General features: G+C 44.3%; 1 protein-coding gene across 1 annotated transcript in view; it reads left to right on the top strand.

Moving 5' to 3' along the window:
* The window catches only part of MYO1E (myosin IE), a 153,409-nt gene extending 135,776 nt beyond the window's left edge, over positions 1-17,633 (top strand). The window contains 3 exon segments of the mRNA XM_030577662.1: positions 2,718-2,922; positions 15,300-15,469; positions 16,214-17,633. Coding sequence (XP_030433522.1) covers positions 2,718-2,922; positions 15,300-15,469; positions 16,214-16,290 — 452 coding nt within the window. The 3' untranslated portion in view covers positions 16,291-17,633.
* The last annotated feature ends 1,227 nt before the right edge of the window (positions 17,634-18,860 follow it).

Below are 18,860 nucleotides of genomic sequence, written 5' to 3'. Positions count from 1 at the left end.
CCGGCGTGGATGGGACCACTATCTCAACCCCAGATCTCATGGGGGAGCTCGGCGGCACCGGACTCAACGGACCCGCCGGGCCCGGAGTCAACGGTGCTGACGGTGCCGGCGGCGCCACGGCCGATGTCGAGGCCGGGCGCTCTAGCCGGGTCTGCCTGGCCGGAGTATTAGACTTCGACGGCCTTGGCTCTGGCTCCAGTGCCGGAGAGGGTCGGTGCCGAGGAGTCTTCTCGGTGCCGGAGCGATCCGGTGCCGGTGCCGATACCACGGCCTGCGAAGCCGTCGGGTCAAGTGCCGCCTCCATTAGGAGAGTTCGGAGCCTTTGATCCCTCTCCTTCTTTGTCCTCGGCTTAAAGGCCTTACAGATGCGGCACTTGTCGGATCTGTGCGATTCCCCGAGGCACTTCAGGCACGCTTCGTGGGGATCGCTGGTAGGCATGGGCTTCTTGCAGGCCGCACACTGCTTGAAGCCCGGCGAACCAGGCATGAGCCCGGTGCCGGGTGCCGGGAAGGGCTAAGCCCCCGGCGAAAAAGTACTTTACAACTAATTAACTTAACTATCAACTTAACAAACTAATTAACAACTATAATGGAACTAGAGATAACGATAGATAACGATAGATAACTAGGAGAGCTAGGGACGTGGAGGACAGCTATGCCGCGCTCCACAGTTCCAACGACCGACACGGCGGTAAGAAGGAACTGAGGAGCGGGCGGGCCGGCAGGGATATATATTGGGCGCCATGGCGGCACCACTCCAGGGGGCGACCTGCCGGCCCACTGGAGTTGCTAGGGTAAAAAGTTTCCGACGAACGTGCACGCGCGGCGCGCACACCTAACTGGAATGGATGTGAGCAATCACTCGAAGAAGAAACCACCCTTATTAGGCAACCTACTATCTTAAGAGAACATCCCAGAGTATTCCAAACTGGGATTGTCAAAGGAAATTAGGCAACATGTGATTTGGGGACCTAAATCCTTAGGCTCTGATGAAAATCCCAGCCACAAAGTACAATTCTACTTCCCCCTTGCCCCACAGTGGGGGAAAGCAGACTGTGTTTGTCAGCCTCTTGAGTGGCCACATAAGAGAGATTCCAATGTATTCATGACCATTTTTAAATCATAATGGGACTACAGATGCACACAATTCTGTGTATGCATTTACTTTAAAATAAACCTTACTAGAGATGTCTATAAAATAAAACTAGATTTTGTCTAATAATCTAGATTGACACATGTTGGTGCTAGCATTTATTTTTTATAATATAGGATCCTGAATAAAGGGTGGGACTTAAACTGCTGCCATAGTGTCAGAGGAACTATCAGGAACTGCAGGTCATGCAGAGTCAGTGGAAGGCCAGTGTGTCCTAGATCTGCTGTAAGCTCTTCCAGGACCCAGTGTCATGAGGAAATACTAATGAATGAACTCCTGTTTCCCCACTGTGATTCTTCAGTGTGCTAGTAGTCCAGCTGGCCACTGCTTTTAACCGCAGGCAGGGCGTGGAGTGGGTCACTGGATGGTGGTGCATATATTGTGCCCAATTGGGGCATGGAAGGAATACAGGATTGAGCTCATAAGCCCTGATTCTTCAAGTAATGGTCCGTATACGGATTGCAAACATAAGTGCACATGCACGCCATATGCACCCATATTTGGAATCCAAATAGGGACCACGCATCTCGAAGAACCTCCAGTTACAGGCAAATAACTTCTGCAGTGATTTGAGAGGTTGGTAGGTGCTTTTTTTTAAAGTGTGTTTTAGAGGCCAGGTTTCTGGAAGGGCGTGTGAAGTGCTGCACCCTGGTTCAAGGACAGTTAAAGGCAGCACACCTGTTGCAGTGCACTGTGCAGGTGAACATAGTCTCTAATATGTATAAGACAAAGCACTGCCTTTAACTTTATGCCTCATGCTGTACAGTGCAACATCAGTGAAATGTGAGTGACTGGTTAAATACTGAGAGAGGTTACACACATATGCAGTAACCAGTTTCCAAAAGTCTCTTGTAATCATGAGTAAACTCTGTCAAATTAAGTTTATCATTAGCCATATTATCACATGCAAAATTCAAATAGGAGCCACTATTTGATCTATGAGAGAGCCAGAAAGCATCTGAATACACCTTTTCTATTCATTTAGTGCTTCTGTTAAACAGGCAAACACTTATATCAACATTATTTTAAATAAAAACCCTTGTAAGGTGTAATAAGGTCAGTGTTCAGAGAGCTCTGTGGGGTTTTCCTCATCTGACTCCCTTTAACTTTAGGAAGTTCAAGGACCTGACCCAAAGTCCACTGAAGTCATTGGAAGTCCATTGCCTTTAATGGCAAGCCACAGGTGGCTAACCCCCCATGTGGTTGTTTTAAAACACAAGGGCTAAGCAGCCAAGATCAAAAATGTATGGTTTTGCTAAACCAAGAGCTGTGCAAATCCCAGTGATCATTTAGAGTTTTATCACATAGCTGAAACTTAAACAAGGGTCATGAACTCATGAATCTGGGATGAGTTTTCAGTAACCCTGGCTTATGTACAGAGCAAAGTTGGAATCTTAGCTGAATTTTGCCTTGAATTTTCAAATTCCTTGAAAGTTGAGTCCAAGTGACAATTGACAGTTGAACTGCAGACAAAGCTGAACACTGCAGAAAGGAGGCCACCTTTTTGAAAGCCTGTTATCCCCACAATTGTACTGCATGCATTCATGCTTTTTCATACTTCTAGGTCACCATCAAAATGGAGTGATAAAAAGCCCTCAATTTGTGCCACATCCCCACACCCCAGCAAACCAGCGAGCTGGTCAGAAGAACCTGCAAACTACTATGGTGCGCCCACCTTTACCACAGCAGCTCTCGGCAGGATCAGATAAGGTTTCACACCAACCAGAAAGTCTGGACTTCCTCAAGGTGCCTGACCAAGGTGCTGCTGGGTAAGTTTTTATGTGGAGACTCTTTCAAAAGAAGAAGGGCTGATCTTTATAAAGAGATTCCTGGGCTTAAATTATGCATCACTGGTGAAAATATATTGTTTGCACACATGGCTAAATCATGGCATTAAGCTGCGCTTACGAGTCCCATTGACTTCCATAGCATTTCCGCATGCAGAAGAATCGTGTGCTCAGGTCCATAATCCCCTCACCGTGGAGTCAATATGAACCAGTTCCAGTATTCCCAATGCTAAGATCATATACTTGCACATTACCTACTAAAGACTCTCAAAGCATTTTACAGACTTTAATTAAGCCTCCTCTCGCCTCTGTGAGAGGGATTTTCATACCCATTTTATGTATGGGTAAACAGTGAGCATAGGTCACTCTGCCTCAGTCTCCCAACAACTGTCAAAATCCAGGAATTCTTACTCCTAGTCCCTGTCCAACCACGAGACAGTATTAAGGAGAGAATACTATCTTATTTTCATTGGAGGCACGATTACTCCATATGGGATTGATTTTTTTTTTATTTTTGGTGGGGGAAGAATGACAAGATAATTCAATGGCAGGAGGTTGATTTTATTGGTGAAATTAGGGGCATATAAATTCCATCTCAATTTGTCTCCCTTGCACTCAGGAGGTGTAACGTAAAGAGCCTGAATACTGGCCATATCTAGACAGCTAAGAATTCCCCCAGCAGGGAGTGCTCTCACCCAGCCATTCCTAGTCCTTTCACAGGGGGCATAGCAGGAAGGGCAGGGAGTATGGTTGAGGACCACTGCTGTCCAGCAATGCTCAGCTGGCGCACAATCCCTTAGTGACCTTTGGTAGCTGGTGTACATTAGAATAGCCTCAATTCCAGCACTGGCACTAGAACTGTATAGGGCAGAGAACTGGGGAGGCTATATCCAACTCCGTGACGTCCTGCCCCATCTCCTACATGAAGCAGTTCTCAGTGCTGGATTGAAACTGACTGTATCAGACAATCATCTAGGAAGGGACCCAGCTAGATATAGTAGATAATGATCATACTCAAGTAAAATATGCAATTAGGATTTTACAGTTACTCTGGGAAAGTAACATGTTACTGACTCAGAAGTGTAAACTGGTGATGTACACATTTGCCGATTATTCTTCAAGGATTTACTAGATTACTGATGACCTGTACATTGTATGGATGAGATGGTACCAAATACCTTTGCTCACACTTGAGATGGAAATGACTTGATTACCAAAGAGCAGTAACAGGAAGTGATGTCTAGGTTACATGTTTTGGTGTCAACAATAAGAGAAATATCTCAGAATCACTTACTTGCTTAAAAAAAGTAATATCTTCCTATAATCTGTTACTATGACATCTACATACACTAGGAAAAAATTTCTCTGCTTGACAGTGGGGCTGAGGTTTATCAGCTGAAATCAGTAATAGAGATTTCTTTTGTTTTCAGTTATGAATAAGCTATTTTAAATAATTGTAAATGATTATACCACAATGAACTTGTTGGCCCAGACTCATTGCCAGATGGCCTGTGGTGTCAATGCATTTCCCAATGGACAGGTGTTCCCACCACCAGTACCACCACAGTTGGCAGAGAAGAAGTGCAGAGTGACCGCAGAGTGACCAAAGGCTAAATCGGCAATGGAGACTGAACTACTCACTCAACCCTAGCTTTCCCCTCATTGCTGTAGTATGGGGAAAGCTTGCACAACTACTGTCCATATTGTCACTGTTATATGGATAAACAGAAGTATTCAGTCTCCAGGATAACAGTTTAGTACCTTTCCCAAGCACTGAAATCACAATTTAATAAATATTTAAACACAATATACTTAGTCATTCATTACAGTGACTAATCAATTTCTCCTCTTAACTGAGATCTTTCTACTCTGCTTTTTTGCACATTAGTGGAGCTTTGCTTTAGTGGGAATTTTAGTGCCAGCTGATTTTCAGATTCAAAGGCTCGTGTCTGTTCAATTATTGTAAAACAGATCTGATCATGAATAATCACTTTGCATATTTCCATGCACACAGCTCCCTAATTCCTAATAGTGAGATAGCTGTGACTGAGAGCCAGATGTCCCAGAGTACATTCAGATACCAAAGCAGTTACGACTTGTGCAAATAAAAAACAAGTCTGCTGTCTGGAAGTGTTAATAATTGTGCTCGGTGACAGTTGATACAGGTTCCCCTCTGTCGGCTGCAGCCTATTAAAATAAATTTTTGAGTATTCCTCAACAGCCCACTAGTGTCTGGAGGGTTCCTCCTGACCTGTTAGGTTGTGTTGTTACTTCACTGCTTAAAATGGCATTGTCCAGGGTGCGTTTTGACATACTGTTATTCTAAGGTCTCCATGCTGATTTTGATCCCATGTGAGACATGGAGTTCCCTTAGAACGGGTGAGGAAGAGCAGGGATGCAAATTTTGCTCAGTGTAGGGCTATGCCGACAACTTTCCAGGAGCACAAATTGTACAAAATGGAGTATTTTGTAGGCATCCTGTTATTTTTAATAAATAGAAGTGTGGCTCGGAAATGACAATATTAGAGATTATCGCAGATCAAGCTGGAGCATCACATTATGAGACTTTGTTTCATTGTGTCTAATCTCCATATGAAAAATGAGAGGCAGTCCCAGGATGCATCTCTCTGCAGGCTGCATTTCCTACACTGGTGATTTTTTTTTCCAATTACTTAGTATGCTTTAGCCCAGAGGTGAGCAAACTACAGCCCATGGGCCACATCCAGCCCGCAGGACCATCCTGCCCAGCCCTTGAGCCCTCGGCTTAGGAGGCTAGCGCCCGGCCCCCACCCCCGCTGTTCCCTCTCCCCCGCAGCCTCAGCCCACCATGCCACCAGCGCTCTGGGCGGCAAGGCTGTGAGAGCCACTGGCCTGCCCCAGTGCTCTAGACTGCATGGCTGGCTCCTGCTGGGTGGCGCAGCTGCCAGTCCTGGTGCTCTGAGCAGCATGGTAAGGGGGCAGGGAGTAGGGGGGTTAGATGGGTCGGGGGTTCTGAGGGGGGCAGTCAGGGGGCAGAAAGTGGGAGGGAGTGGATAGGGGGAAGGGGCCAGGCTGTTTGGTGAGGCACAGCCTTCCCTACCTGTCCCTCCATACAGTTTTGGAACCCCAGTGTGGCCCTGAGGCCAAAAAGTTTTCCCACACCTCGTTTAGTCTGTCTCGACAGTACCTGTAACAAGCACTCTTGCATAGGTCTTCTGTGAATTACAGCACTTGCAAGAAATCTACAATGCTCCATGCTGCATTCTAGCCAAATGCTTGCTCAGGTTTCCACTGGAGGCTATTATAAAGGAGCACAGCATGTTTAGGATGATAGGAGCCGGAATCATCTAGGCCACCATTTTCCAGAAATCCCAACGTGATCGCTTCCTACCTGGCAAACAGGAGAGGTTGGGTACCTTGGATCTTGTAGAGGACAAATAGGGCGCAGGACAGCTGCTGTTCTGGAATGGAGCTGTCTGTTGCGTAAATGACTATCACTTTGGTAAGGGAACAATGAGTCAAGTCTGTTAGCCTGAGCTCAAATTGTATTAAAAGATACTTTCTCATTGAAAGCAGCTTTTCAAACATTTTATGTAGCTGTAGGTCACTAACTGACTCTTGAGGTACCTTGGATGATGGGTGCTGTGTTAGTTTAAATTTGTATTAGTACAGGAAGAGTAGATGGGGTGAATTACACTTAAATAGGGACATTGTCATCAAAGTTCATTCCCTTTCATCCCACCAACATCCCACCCCTTCTTCCCAGACTCTCCTCCCCCAACAGAGTCTCTTTCCCCCAACCCCTTACAATAGATTCTTGTCTTCCTCTTAAGTGAGGTGGGTCATTTAGCCCAGCCCACCACAGCAGGTGGCCAGCTGGCAGCAATTAGCCAGGTGCTGCACAGTTGTTCTGACTGACTCATTGCAGAGTCTGAGCCCTCAATGACCCCAGCAGCTGGGTCGCAAGCATCCCCTGAAGATAGAATAAGAGGTTAAAGTAAAAACAAAGATGCTTCCACACCAGGTATTTTGCTTAAAGGGGGTATGAATTTATCAAACTAAGAAAACTGGAAGGGTCTGCTTTAGTAGCAATCTTCCTACCCCAGCCCATTGCAGCTGTCCTGGTGTAATCACACTGCTATATTTAAAGTCACTTCAGCCTTTCCATTGCTACTCTCTATTTATAGACATTTAAAACTCAATCATAACAATTATGTTCTGGGCTGTAATTTATTATCCAAGGTCTCAGCCCGACAAGGAATCATTTTGCTAAAAATATAGTTTGTACTAGGGATGGCTTGGGAAAAACAGGCATTGGTTTGAACTCTTGCCCAGCCTCTATCCTGACCCCTCCTATTCTCCAGGACCTCTCATCAGGGGATGGGTGGGCAACTCACTTCCTCCCACTACTGCAAGGTGGCCTTCAGAGGGCAGGCAAGGTGGGAGGGTCCCAGAGCTCAGGATGCAGTCTGAGACCAGAAGTCTAGACAGCAACCCTGCAGCCAGAGCCCCACGAGCCTGAGTTGGGTGCCATGGGCCAGCCGCAAGAGTCTAGTTGCTGTGTAGACATATCCTTACAGTCACCCCTCATTTGCCCCGTGTCGTAGTGGAGCAGCTCAGTCACCCATCTGGGACACTTCAGCCTTATAGATAAGCAGCCATGGCACCCAGGACAGGGAAGTTTGCAGAGGATGTCCAGGTGACCTGCTTTAGTCCCTCCAGTTTAAGATGGTCTTTAGGTGATGGCTAGCCACCCCTCTTTGTCGGTTCAATGCAATTCTATTTGCCCTATGTAATACTTAGCACAGTACTTTGTATAGCTCTTTTCTTTGTCCAGGCAGTTTACAAAATAATTAATCCTCACCATATATGAGAGAGGTAATTTTATTACATGATGCATCAAAAACTGTAAACGTACATAGAGCCAATGGACTTTCTATGCCCAGAGAAGTTCAGTTGAATTCCACTGCACTGGAGATTGTTGTTTTGCAGTGCCAAGCAGGGGATTTCTGGACCTACAGGCGAATGGAATATGTAGTTATATGTCCCTGTAGATTAGATGAGATCATCTATTCTAGCTTCCTGCTCTTAACATTCCTGCTGCTAATGTTCAACACATTTTTCCTTCTGTGCACCTTTTCTGCATAATAGGTTCTTACCCACCCTGTCTGCCCCCAAAAAACCTTTAATATTGAGTTCTCTCCTACAGCATTAGAGCTTTCTTTTGATTTGCATGATGTTTTATGACCAACACCTAAGAAACAAATGATAGACACTACTCCTTAATTTGACATCATGTCAACTCAAGTAAACTCCAGAATGTATAGTAATAACATCAGCATTCTTTGTTCACTAACAAACACCTTACGTTTTCCTGTGTTAATTTGTGTAAGGATCCTCACCACTGCATGTCAATTTATTCTTGGTTAAATCTGTTCCTCTGTAGTATTCGTCCTGGACAGGCTGCGTCAAATGGGATAATGTGAGTTAAATAATAAACACTTATCTTTGAAATTTGGTTAATAGTTAAGATGTATGAAATGCATGTGCGATATAGCATAGTGTCCATCCATCTTTGTGATGTGTCTGTCTATTGCCCAGCACAACAGAGCCCTGATCATCTATGACTGCGGTCTCTAGTTGCTACCATATTATATCAATATTAAAGGTATCCTTGTAATAGAAAAACTAGAGTGAGCCTCATAGTAATACTCCTCGGGTAACTGTGTAAATGACATTTTCATTTTAGTGAAGCTGACTTGTAAACAGATACAAGGTAGCCCTCAGACTATAACCATTTTATGGTGCTTTACATGCATTGAAAAGTAGTATTGTAGGTTTAGTCTTGAGGTAGCTGAAAGAATTCAGTCTCGCCACACCAGGGAGTGAATTTCTAAGGCCGGAGCATGGAATGGTATAGACCATTTGCTTTATATGTATTGCCCAAGAGTCCATGGATGTTTTAGATTTGATGTCTTTATTTTTATTATTTGACTTTTCTAACACAGAAATATCCCCTTGCCTTCCCAACTGGGAAGGGGGGGCAGACTTTTAAAAAAAACCCCATCATCTCCAACTTATGAAATGTTTTTCTAGTTTGCTCTGAAAACTGCATGGACTCATGGGTAGGAAAACCACAAGCAGATACGGCGATAATTGCATCCAGAGTATGTAGGGAGCAGCCATATATCTCTTATTGTTGGTATCTTGTGAAAGGCACGCTGATATGGAATTTCACATGAAGGGGGAGGGGAGAGTGCTTGGAAGAAGCAGCGTACTGTTGGTGAGGGTAAAGTGTGCTCAGACCTTAAGAAGTCCAGTAATTATTGCAGAGGCTTCACCAGAGTGAGCTCTGGAGGTTTGTGTAAACAGTTTTCCGGAAGTAGGAAGCGAGTGCAGGTCTTCGCAAGAGCATGGCATGAGTGCATGATTTGATTCTTTGGGAGTGGGATAGTAATGATTTTGGCAAGCTGAAACAGAGCAGAATGAGCATAAACAGCACTGCAATAATCATCTGGTAGTTATAAAGGGAGGACGGGTGCACATCCACAGGCACAAAGGTCTGGTAATGTTGTTTTAAGGTATGGAAATAAACCAAAAGTCCAAATGACGGACTGTGTGATTTCTAGACATTTTGGGTGGACCCAACAGAACAGTGTTGCTCCAACACAAACAAGCATGTAAAATGGGATAGTAAGATTGCTGGATAAAACTAGCTTGTGCTAGTATTTCTGTAATATTTAGAATAGTTTGGAGTCCAGTATTTTCCCCAATTGGTGGGGAGCGATCTCGTGTCACCCGAGGAAACTGCAGAAGATGAAGATAGCTTCAGTTGAGTAACCAGTAATTTGATTTTTATATCTTTTTAACCTGAAGAAGGGTTCGGATGGCCTTAAAACCAGAGGAAATATGCAGTGGTCTATAGAAAGCAGAGGCCCCAGGGAGAGAAGGGATTCCCAGTGCAGTGAGGCAACCTGAGAAAACTTGGTTAGTTTCAGTCTTTATAAAAAGTACTATATTCTGAGCAAGCAATCAGCAGGAGAGCAAATTTTACGACACCTACCCCCAGTACAACATAACTACCTCACAATGACTTACTGAGCAGTATACCTTTCCAGATCACATTTTATAACCTAATCTCATAGGAGAGAATACTGCTCTGCACCTTTCCCCTGTACACATCCTGCAATGCTGTTCATGAACGATCTAATGGTATGCAGGGGGTGGGCGGTAGTTTCTGCAGTACTGGCACAGGCAAAGGACTGCTGCATATAATCCTTGGGCTGTAACTCCTGGAGCTGCAACACACAATTAGGCCCTGCTCAAACAATGGAGTTGAATTCTTGCCATTGTCTGCCATTGTCCTGACTGATCAGGACCAGTCAATGTGCAATCTAGTTACAATCTATGTTGCAAGTCACTAGAAAAGTCCATCCAGTGTGTTCCCCATGCTAGAGAAGAATAAGTCTTATTATGATGACAAGCAGCCCCATCTGCTGGTTTTCAGGCCAGCCTTTCACACACTGTGGCATCCTTAGGATGACATGGTTAGCTCTATGTTGCTGGTTAATATTTTTACAGCTTGTTTTTAATGTAAAAATTGTTTTAATGAAAACTAGAGTATTGGCTCAATCAATCATACAATATGCTTTTTTCATTGGCTTGGTTTATTGTTGTTGTTGTAAAAATGAAAAGAGCTCAGATTTGTTTCTCTTGCATTGAAGCAAAATATTCCAGTCCCTACAACTCATGTCTCAGAACTACTCATTAAGTCAAACACACTGTCCAAATGTCTAATCAGAATTGCATCCAAAGTGTCTGGTGTCCTACCTGTATTTGGAAACGTGAATTGGACTGCTTGCTTCCTCCCACAGGAAAACCTATGAGAGGGAAGTAAAGAAGAGGGAATCCCAGAGGCTTTCCTTGAAGTGTTGTCTTCCCAATCATTCCTTCCAGTGGGGTGGTCTCCTTGTAGAAGTGGGACCTGCCTCAGACCCCTTCCATTGCTTGGAAATTGCATGAGCTCCCTGGGAAATGCATACACAAAGGCGTATTTAGGCATCCCCAGGGCTGAATAGGGAGATTTGCCTGAGTTTGGAGCCAAAGCTTTCAAACCTAGCAATGCAAAACACAGCTGGCTTAGAAAATGTGCTGCCTGAACAGAAACAGTCACTCTATGGAAAGGCTTCCAAAGCACTATGACCTTTATATCATCCAGTGTTTCCTGCTTATTTTCCTGGAGCATGTGTTGAGACTTGTTCTCGTTGTGTGATTCCAGGGAATTGGGTACGAATGGTCATGTTGAAGTTTAATTCTTCAGTTGAAGTAGGCTGCTTGGATCTCCTGCTATGCACCGAATAATCTTCTGGCTATTATAAGGTTAATTTTCTGGAAGGCTTAAAGCAGATAGTACTTTACTTGGCATTTACAGCTATGGAAGGAAAACCTCTCGCAGACATTTGGATCCAGGTGGTTTCTCTCTTTCCATCAAGTCTCTGAATTCCTATTCTCTCTTCTGCCAATCAGAAGTGTCCACCTCCTCACTCTCTCTCATTAGCACAGTCCTATCCCTGTGATTGCCTGAACAGCTAGAGGTAACACCCGAATACCAGCCACCAGGTGCCTACATAGCTATTGCTGTCCCTCAAGTGGGGTTGCCATCTGTCCCGGGGCATTTAGGATTTTTTGAGGGCTGGTGTAGTGCTTGCAGAATCTGAAGGCCTCACAAATCCATTCAGGGTTGATGCAATGTCTGCACAGCTTAGTAGCAATATGGAAAAAGCTCTTTGTTACCTGCCATTGTAATGGACTCTTGGCTTTGCCACAAAGGAGAGTTCTTCTGAAACTTCTGCAGCTGTCTCTCACAACGGGTACAGCTAACAGTCCCCTGCTGGTGCTTTCATCAGTTCTCCTGCCCATTGGAATCCAGACTCATTGCTTCCCTCTGTTTTGATTATTGGGCCACATACCGTATATTCCATCCACAGAGGAACACATTTATATACATTAGACATATACACTGGCTAACTACAGAACTACCATTCATTTCCAATTTAATGTGCCTGGTTTCCTGCCTGGTCTCAGAAGTAAAAGCAAAAGTTCAGGGGGAAAATGAAAGTCCTTCTGGTGCAATTTTATTTAAGTGTTAGCTCCCAGGAGACCTTTCTTCTGTACAGGTGTCAATGCAATATGAAAAAACGCCACAGAAATAAAAGCACCTAAGTATTTTTTCATTTTTATTCTTGACTAACAAATTCAATCCTCAGTACACTTACTGTGTCTCCTCACTAATGTTAATAGCAACTGCAAGTGTTCATCCATGGGAGAGCAGCTTGTGAATCCTCTCCTTTTACTGGCTGACCAGAGAGATAGTAAATATAAAATCCAAGGAAAAAAAACTCGCAGACTGAAGTAGCCCCGTGTAAGTTTGAAAGCTTGTTTCTTTCACAAATAGAAGTTGGTCCAATAAAAGATACTATTACCTTTCCCACCGTTTCTCTAACATCTTGGGACCAACACACCTACACCACCACTGCATATAAGGAAAAAGCTGACCAATAAGTGGTATTTTAGCTCTTTATCTCACAGTAATAAGTACAAGGGAAAGGCCCACAGAGAGAGGAGTCAGGCTACAGGGATCTCTTCCTGAACACTGTCATATTCAGTAACTTTTTTTGAAATCCGACTGCTCCTTTACAGCAAGTTAAGTTAGTCACTGGCATAGGTCCTTGGAGGGTTGTTCTTCATCACAAATAATATATTCCTGAGGAAGAGATGCAGTTTCTGTTCCTAGCAGGCAAGGGACAAGCCAGTGTGGTATGGATTCAGTTTTTCAAAGCCTTACCCAACATATGGCGTTTTGTGGGTAGTGGTAGGTTGCTTGCTTTTTTCTTTTTTTTTTCTCTTTGTGGGGGGTTTCAAAATCCGGTTTCATTTTATCTGAACCACCAAAGGCAGGTGGTGGGGGGAGTTCCAGTTTAAGATATACAGCCATTTATTCTACAGAACTGGCCTACTGGCCTTCTAACTCCCTGCCTGCAACCAAAATCTCGTAGCTCAGATATGCCTCCTCTGAACTCGCAGCTGTGAACCCAAGAGTGTGAATGATTGTTAGTAATTTGCTCCAAATGCTTCCTACAGCATCATCCAGGCCCGCCGATGGGGGAGCAAAAGGGCAATTGCCCAGGGGCCTGGGTGATTTAAAAGGGCCCAGCCGCTGCTGCACTAGTGGCAGCAGCAGCCGGGAGCCCCAGGCCCTTTTAAATCACCCAGGTGGGCCGCAGGGCTCCTAGGCACGAGTTGGGTGCTACCGGTGGCGGTGAAGGCAGCTGGGTGGCCATGTGGAAGCCCTGGCTGTGCCAGAGGAGCGTGCCCAGCAGCACAGCCGGCATCAGCTCGCCGGGCATCAGCTGGCACAGGCGTCCTGCAGCACACGCCCACACACACACACACTTCAGTGAATGCCATTGTCATTTCACATATTTGTATCTTTAAAAAAAATCTAGCAATATTCAGGAAGGCATCTTTGGCTATGATGTTTTTAGGCAGTTCAGTATATCACTAAGATTGATCTTTGTCCAAAGATACAAAACCCCACATTCAGCACATGCATACAAGTGACTTTTCCTCTCAAGATCAGATAAAGTCCAATATTTTAACTAGCAATGAAAATTTGTGTTGCATGTTTTATTTCAACTTCCTCTTCCATAGCATATATATTAGATGCGATCCTTTATAACCTATAAGGAATTGATTTCATACAGGTAGTTGAAGGCTGCTAGCAAATCCCCCCTCATTCTTCTCTTCAGCAGAATAAATAAGTCCAGTTCCATCAGCCTCTCCTCATAAGTCATGGGCCCTAGCCCTCTAATCATATTCATTGCCCTCCACTGGATTCTCTCCAATTTCATTCCATAATGTATGTATTTAATTTAAATATATAAATTCTACATCTTATATTTAAGATCACAATTTATTTAATACTGGTGCTGTAACTGGAAAAAAAAAGTTAACTACATCAAGCAACTCCACAACTTACGTATATTGGGTTCTAATGTGTTATCAATAGGATAAAAAGTAGTGTCGTAAACCTCAGCCATCCCTTTTTGGGGAGCCTAGTGACTGTTCTGCCCTGAGGCCCAGGGCCTGTCATCATCTGTCCAGAGCAAACAGTGATCTGAGCAAATACAAACATTCCAGACCAATAGCAGATCCCCTTAGCAGATAAACATATTAGGAAAAAGTCTTTCTGGCCATTGTTAAAGCTTCAGAATTTTAACGTGCCCACATACATACCTTTTGTCCCATACAGCACATTACAAAGTTAAAAGCACGACCACTTACTAGCATATTTTAAGGCCACACTCGTACTGATAGATCTCCTAAGAAATGCAGCGCTTCTCAAGCAAACAAGAGCTGCACAATATAAACCTGGCATGACACTGCCCTGGCACAATTCAGCCACCTCACCTATCAGTGCACTCTTTGCATTAGTGCACTGCAGGGGCTTTTTGTGGTTTTCACACTCCACACAATATATATGCTTTCATCCACAATTTCCTGCCTGCGCCTTTCCTTTCCTCTCACTTCTTCTCTTCCCCTTGCACTTCACCTTGGATACCTGGTGGGCTTGTAGTCACTCCAGTAAGGTCATACCACATCACCCACTGTTTCACATTTGAACACAGATTAGAGACATTTCCCCCCGCCAGGAGCTGATGCAAGTGCAGGCGCAGTATGACTGTCCTACCTAATCATAGCATTGGCACACCTGCCAGTGTGTGAGCAAGGAAGGGGTTTCATATCAGAGAGCATCTTTGGCAAAGGGAACCCTGCAGCTTAATGTATTTTGTGTGTTTGGGGGCAGGGAAAGGCAAATGGTGAGCCCTCTGTGACGTGTTCTTTTATTACAAGTGCTACATAAGAGGCTCTAGAAGAGCTGATTTGGGCAATCACAGACTCAAGGCAAAGTTTACTAATGTAGGTAAAGCAGCACAGAATCACATGATCAGGTTACTCTGCAGATAGGTGTTTAGAGAACTGGAATCTCCTACCTCTTTGCCTAGAGTTTGTCACAGAAGATGGTAATGTAATGTCTACTACAGCCCCTCTGAGAACTCGTGGGGGCAGAAAGGACTGTAGCCTGCTCCATGCACATGGATGGGCCACTGACCTAACAAGTCTTTCATCTATAAAACTACAATGATATTTACAGAGGAATCTAAGTGGGTGGGCGTGGCCTTCAAATCCAGCAAGTGCTTTTCATTGGCTGAGCTGATGATGTAATGGAGCAGTGGGGTTGGTTGAGTTTACATTGATAGTTATGGTCTTGAAGTATTTGCCCTGTCAATTACTCTTCTCTCTCTTCCCCTTCCCCCCAGTGTTCGCAGGCAGACAACAAACCGGCCCCCACCAGCTGGAGGGAGACCTAAACCACAGCCAAAACCCAAGCCTCAGGTACCGCAGTGCCGGGCACTGTATGCATATGATGCTCAGGACACAGATGAACTTAGTTTTAATGCCAATGACATAATTGATATAATCAAAGAAGGTAAGTAAAGAGGTTGGTGGGTTTGTTTGTTTTAAATGTCATTTGTTCACAATATCAGAGGGTAGCCGTGTTAGTCTGGATCTGTAAAAGCAGCAAAGAATCCTGTGGCACCTTATAGACTCCTCATGCTCCAAAACGTCTGTTAGTCTATAAGGTGCCACAGGATTCTTTGCTGCTTTTATTTGTTCACAAATTGCTCCACAATCCCCAGGATACACAGTCATTGTTAATGGGGGGGTTTTACAGCTAACTGCCTGGACATTTTCCTGGAGAATGACTCCTGCATTTTTTGAAGCAATAGAAGGCCTGCTTTTGGGACAGGCAGGATAAAGAGGAGCCTTCACACCTGTATTGTGCCCACCCTAGATTGCTCAGTTGAAGATAATGAATATTTATTCCCCACTGTGGAGTTCAAAATCAAGTGCCCCACCTTTGCCTCTGGTTGTGTGTATAAGACCATGACAATGGCTAAAGCACATCAGCTGAAAAGCAATTAATGATGCAGTTCCAACACCAATCCCCTCCCTCCCCCCAAGTGAATGGCTAAGGCCTTGCAGTGTGTCCAGGTTAGCCAATCCAGGCTCTCAGAGCCCTTTGTATTTGGTCGCTAAGGTGTAGCTGTGGAAGGGTTTGCCAGTCTGCACCAAATGGACATCAATTAAAAGAAGGCTAAAAAGGAGGGGGGCTGAACATGAAATAAGGATTTCTAGCACCTCACTGCTCATTCTGCTCTTCTTGTCACAGATCCCTCAGGCTGGTGGACAGGCAGATTACGAGGGAAGCAAGGACTGTTCCCCAACAACTATGTGACCAAGATATAACAAAATACTAAGGCGGTTTTGTTAAATGAAGGATAGCGTGACATTACCAATAATTGAAAAATAAGATGCTTTCCCCTCCCTCTCTCACATGAGGACAAATGGCAGTTCTCCGAGGCTATAATTCTTAGCAGCATCTTCACCAGTGAAGTTGTACACAAGCAAGAAAAAAGTCACTCAGTTTACTGGCCAAAAAGCAAATGTGCAAATCTATGCCTCAGATACACGTATGGAAGTAGTGAAAAATGAATTATTTATTATATTTAAACCTGTTTCTAGTGCGGAGTGAATGAAGGTGTAGTCCTTAGTTTTCCTAAAACTGCACAGTGCTTTGCAATCTGGGGCTAGGGACTTTGGAAGGGTTGTGTTTAACAAGTGCCTTTAGTTTTTATACATATATATGTATGTATGTGTATATATATAATGAAGAGGGCCTTATGCACATTTCCTCTGATATGGCTCACTCTGGGGACCATGGTAAGAATGCTGCTACATGTCACACTGATTTAGGATAAGGGATGGTATATTTAAATAGTTCTGTACAGATGTGTAATGGAGCTGGTTTATTGCTTGCCAGTAAAGTTTAGGGATTCCAAAAGGCACTGCCAAAACAACCCAACCCTGTCTGCTCTACAATGCTGCCTTCTCCATGATTTATAGAAGAATATGGCTGGCCCATGTTGGATTTATGTTTAATGCTCTACCTGTTACAGGAAGCAGCTCTTTCCCCTGAGCTGTACATGTATAGGAACAGATCATATACTGTATATAAAAACTCTAATATAGTAGAAATATGTATGAATGTACAATGTAGTATTCACTGTACTTATGCATAAGGTAGTTTTATTAGGTTTGTGCCAGGTACTTTCAAATACGCACTATTATTTTAATGATAAAACCAATGTTAATGCTTTTAAGCCCAGTTGCCTCCCTCACCATTTAAAATGGCTGTTGTTTACCCTGCGGATATTGTCAGCATCTATCTTTTTCTCCTGACACTCCCTCAATAAAATACAGGAACCAATGATTTGAGTTGGTTTGTTAAATTTGTAATGTGTCTGTTTTGCTTGCATGAGTACCTGAAACTCTCTTTTCAGAATGGATAACTAAGCTGCCAGCGCACAGAGTTCCAGAGAAGGAAGCAATAGGGTCTACAACTATATAAAAAGGCTCTTTCTTCTGAAGACAGATATACTGAATGTTCCTCTTAGCCCATGTATGAGTGGTTAAAGCAGTGGTAGGAAACCTGTGGCCCACATACAGCCCATCAGGTAATCTGATTGTGAGCCACAAGACAGGTTACTGACATTGACCATCTGCAGGCACTTCCCCTCCCCCCCCCCACAGTTCCCAGTGACCATGGTTCACCGTTCCTGGCCAATGGGAGCTGCAGGAAGTGGCAGGCTGCAGGGCTGCACTAGCCCCTGCTTCCTGCAGCTCACATGGGCTGGGAACAGCAAACCATGGCCACTGGGAAACTGTGGGGGGTAGTGCCTGTGGACAGCCAATGTCAGCAAAACATCTCACGGCCTGTGCAATCAGATTACCCTGATTAGCCACAGGTTCCCACCACTGGGTTAGAGGGAAGTACTGCAATGTCCCTCCACAATTGCACTGGTTGTAGATTAAGTGCCTAAAAGGATGTGCTGAAACTGTACAGAAACAGCCAAACCAAGCACAGGCTTAGCCCCAGCAGTTTACAATCCAAAGTCAAAAGTGAGAGGCCAGTTAGGAACAGCCAACAAGGGAGAGACAGGGACAGCTGACCAAAGGTTCATTTATAAAAGAAGGCACTATTCTAAAAAGGGGGCACAGACTGGTTTCAGAAGTATTATTTTTATCACCTGGGAAAAGTAAGCTAACTTCTACTCCAAGAGGCATTTGGAGGAGAGGATAGTGTTTTGGTGAACAAGTTTTAGAAGTGTGTTCCTTGTAACTGGCTCAGCCTAGACTAGGTCCAGGGGAGCAGGGAGTAGAAATGCCTCAGCATAGGAACTTCACCATAGAGAAGCAGCATCTGGCAATAGGCACCAGATGAAATACAAGAAGAGATTACAAATAGAGTTGTGATAACAGATTTGAAGGGTCAACATATGGCTCCTTCCCCCTTAAAGTACTCAAACTTGTTCTGTTGTATAGCACTGATTAGAGGGAATTTGGTCTGCATAGGTCTCCTCATCACTACAGTGATGTAAATAGAAACTGGTTCAGGCAGCCACACTGACCAGGTAGCATGCAGTAAAATTGTCACCACCAAAACATTTACCTTTAGTGTCACCATCAGTGCACTAGGGGAGGCAAAACTATTTTCCACAGACCCTGCCCAATGTAACAGAAGTAAATGGTTTGGGCTGGCCAGGGCAGCGTCACTCAGTGCACTGTACAATATATTAGTTAATTAAGACAGGTATACTTAAGGCCCTGCCTCAATTTGATCACCTGCCATTTTATTGTGCACCTACCTGCCCATGTTAATGGAGGAGTGACAATGCAAGATATACAATTATGATTACGGTGATAGAGTCCACTGTGCCTATGCTATAGACTTCCATGAATTCAAGAAGTGGCCTAAC

Source organism: Gopherus evgoodei, chromosome 10 (assembly GCF_007399415.2).
Source record: "Gopherus evgoodei ecotype Sinaloan lineage chromosome 10, rGopEvg1_v1.p, whole genome shotgun sequence".
Lineage (NCBI taxonomy): Eukaryota > Metazoa > Chordata > Testudines > Testudinidae > Gopherus > Gopherus evgoodei.
This window is presented reverse-complemented; position numbering and strand designations above follow the sequence as displayed.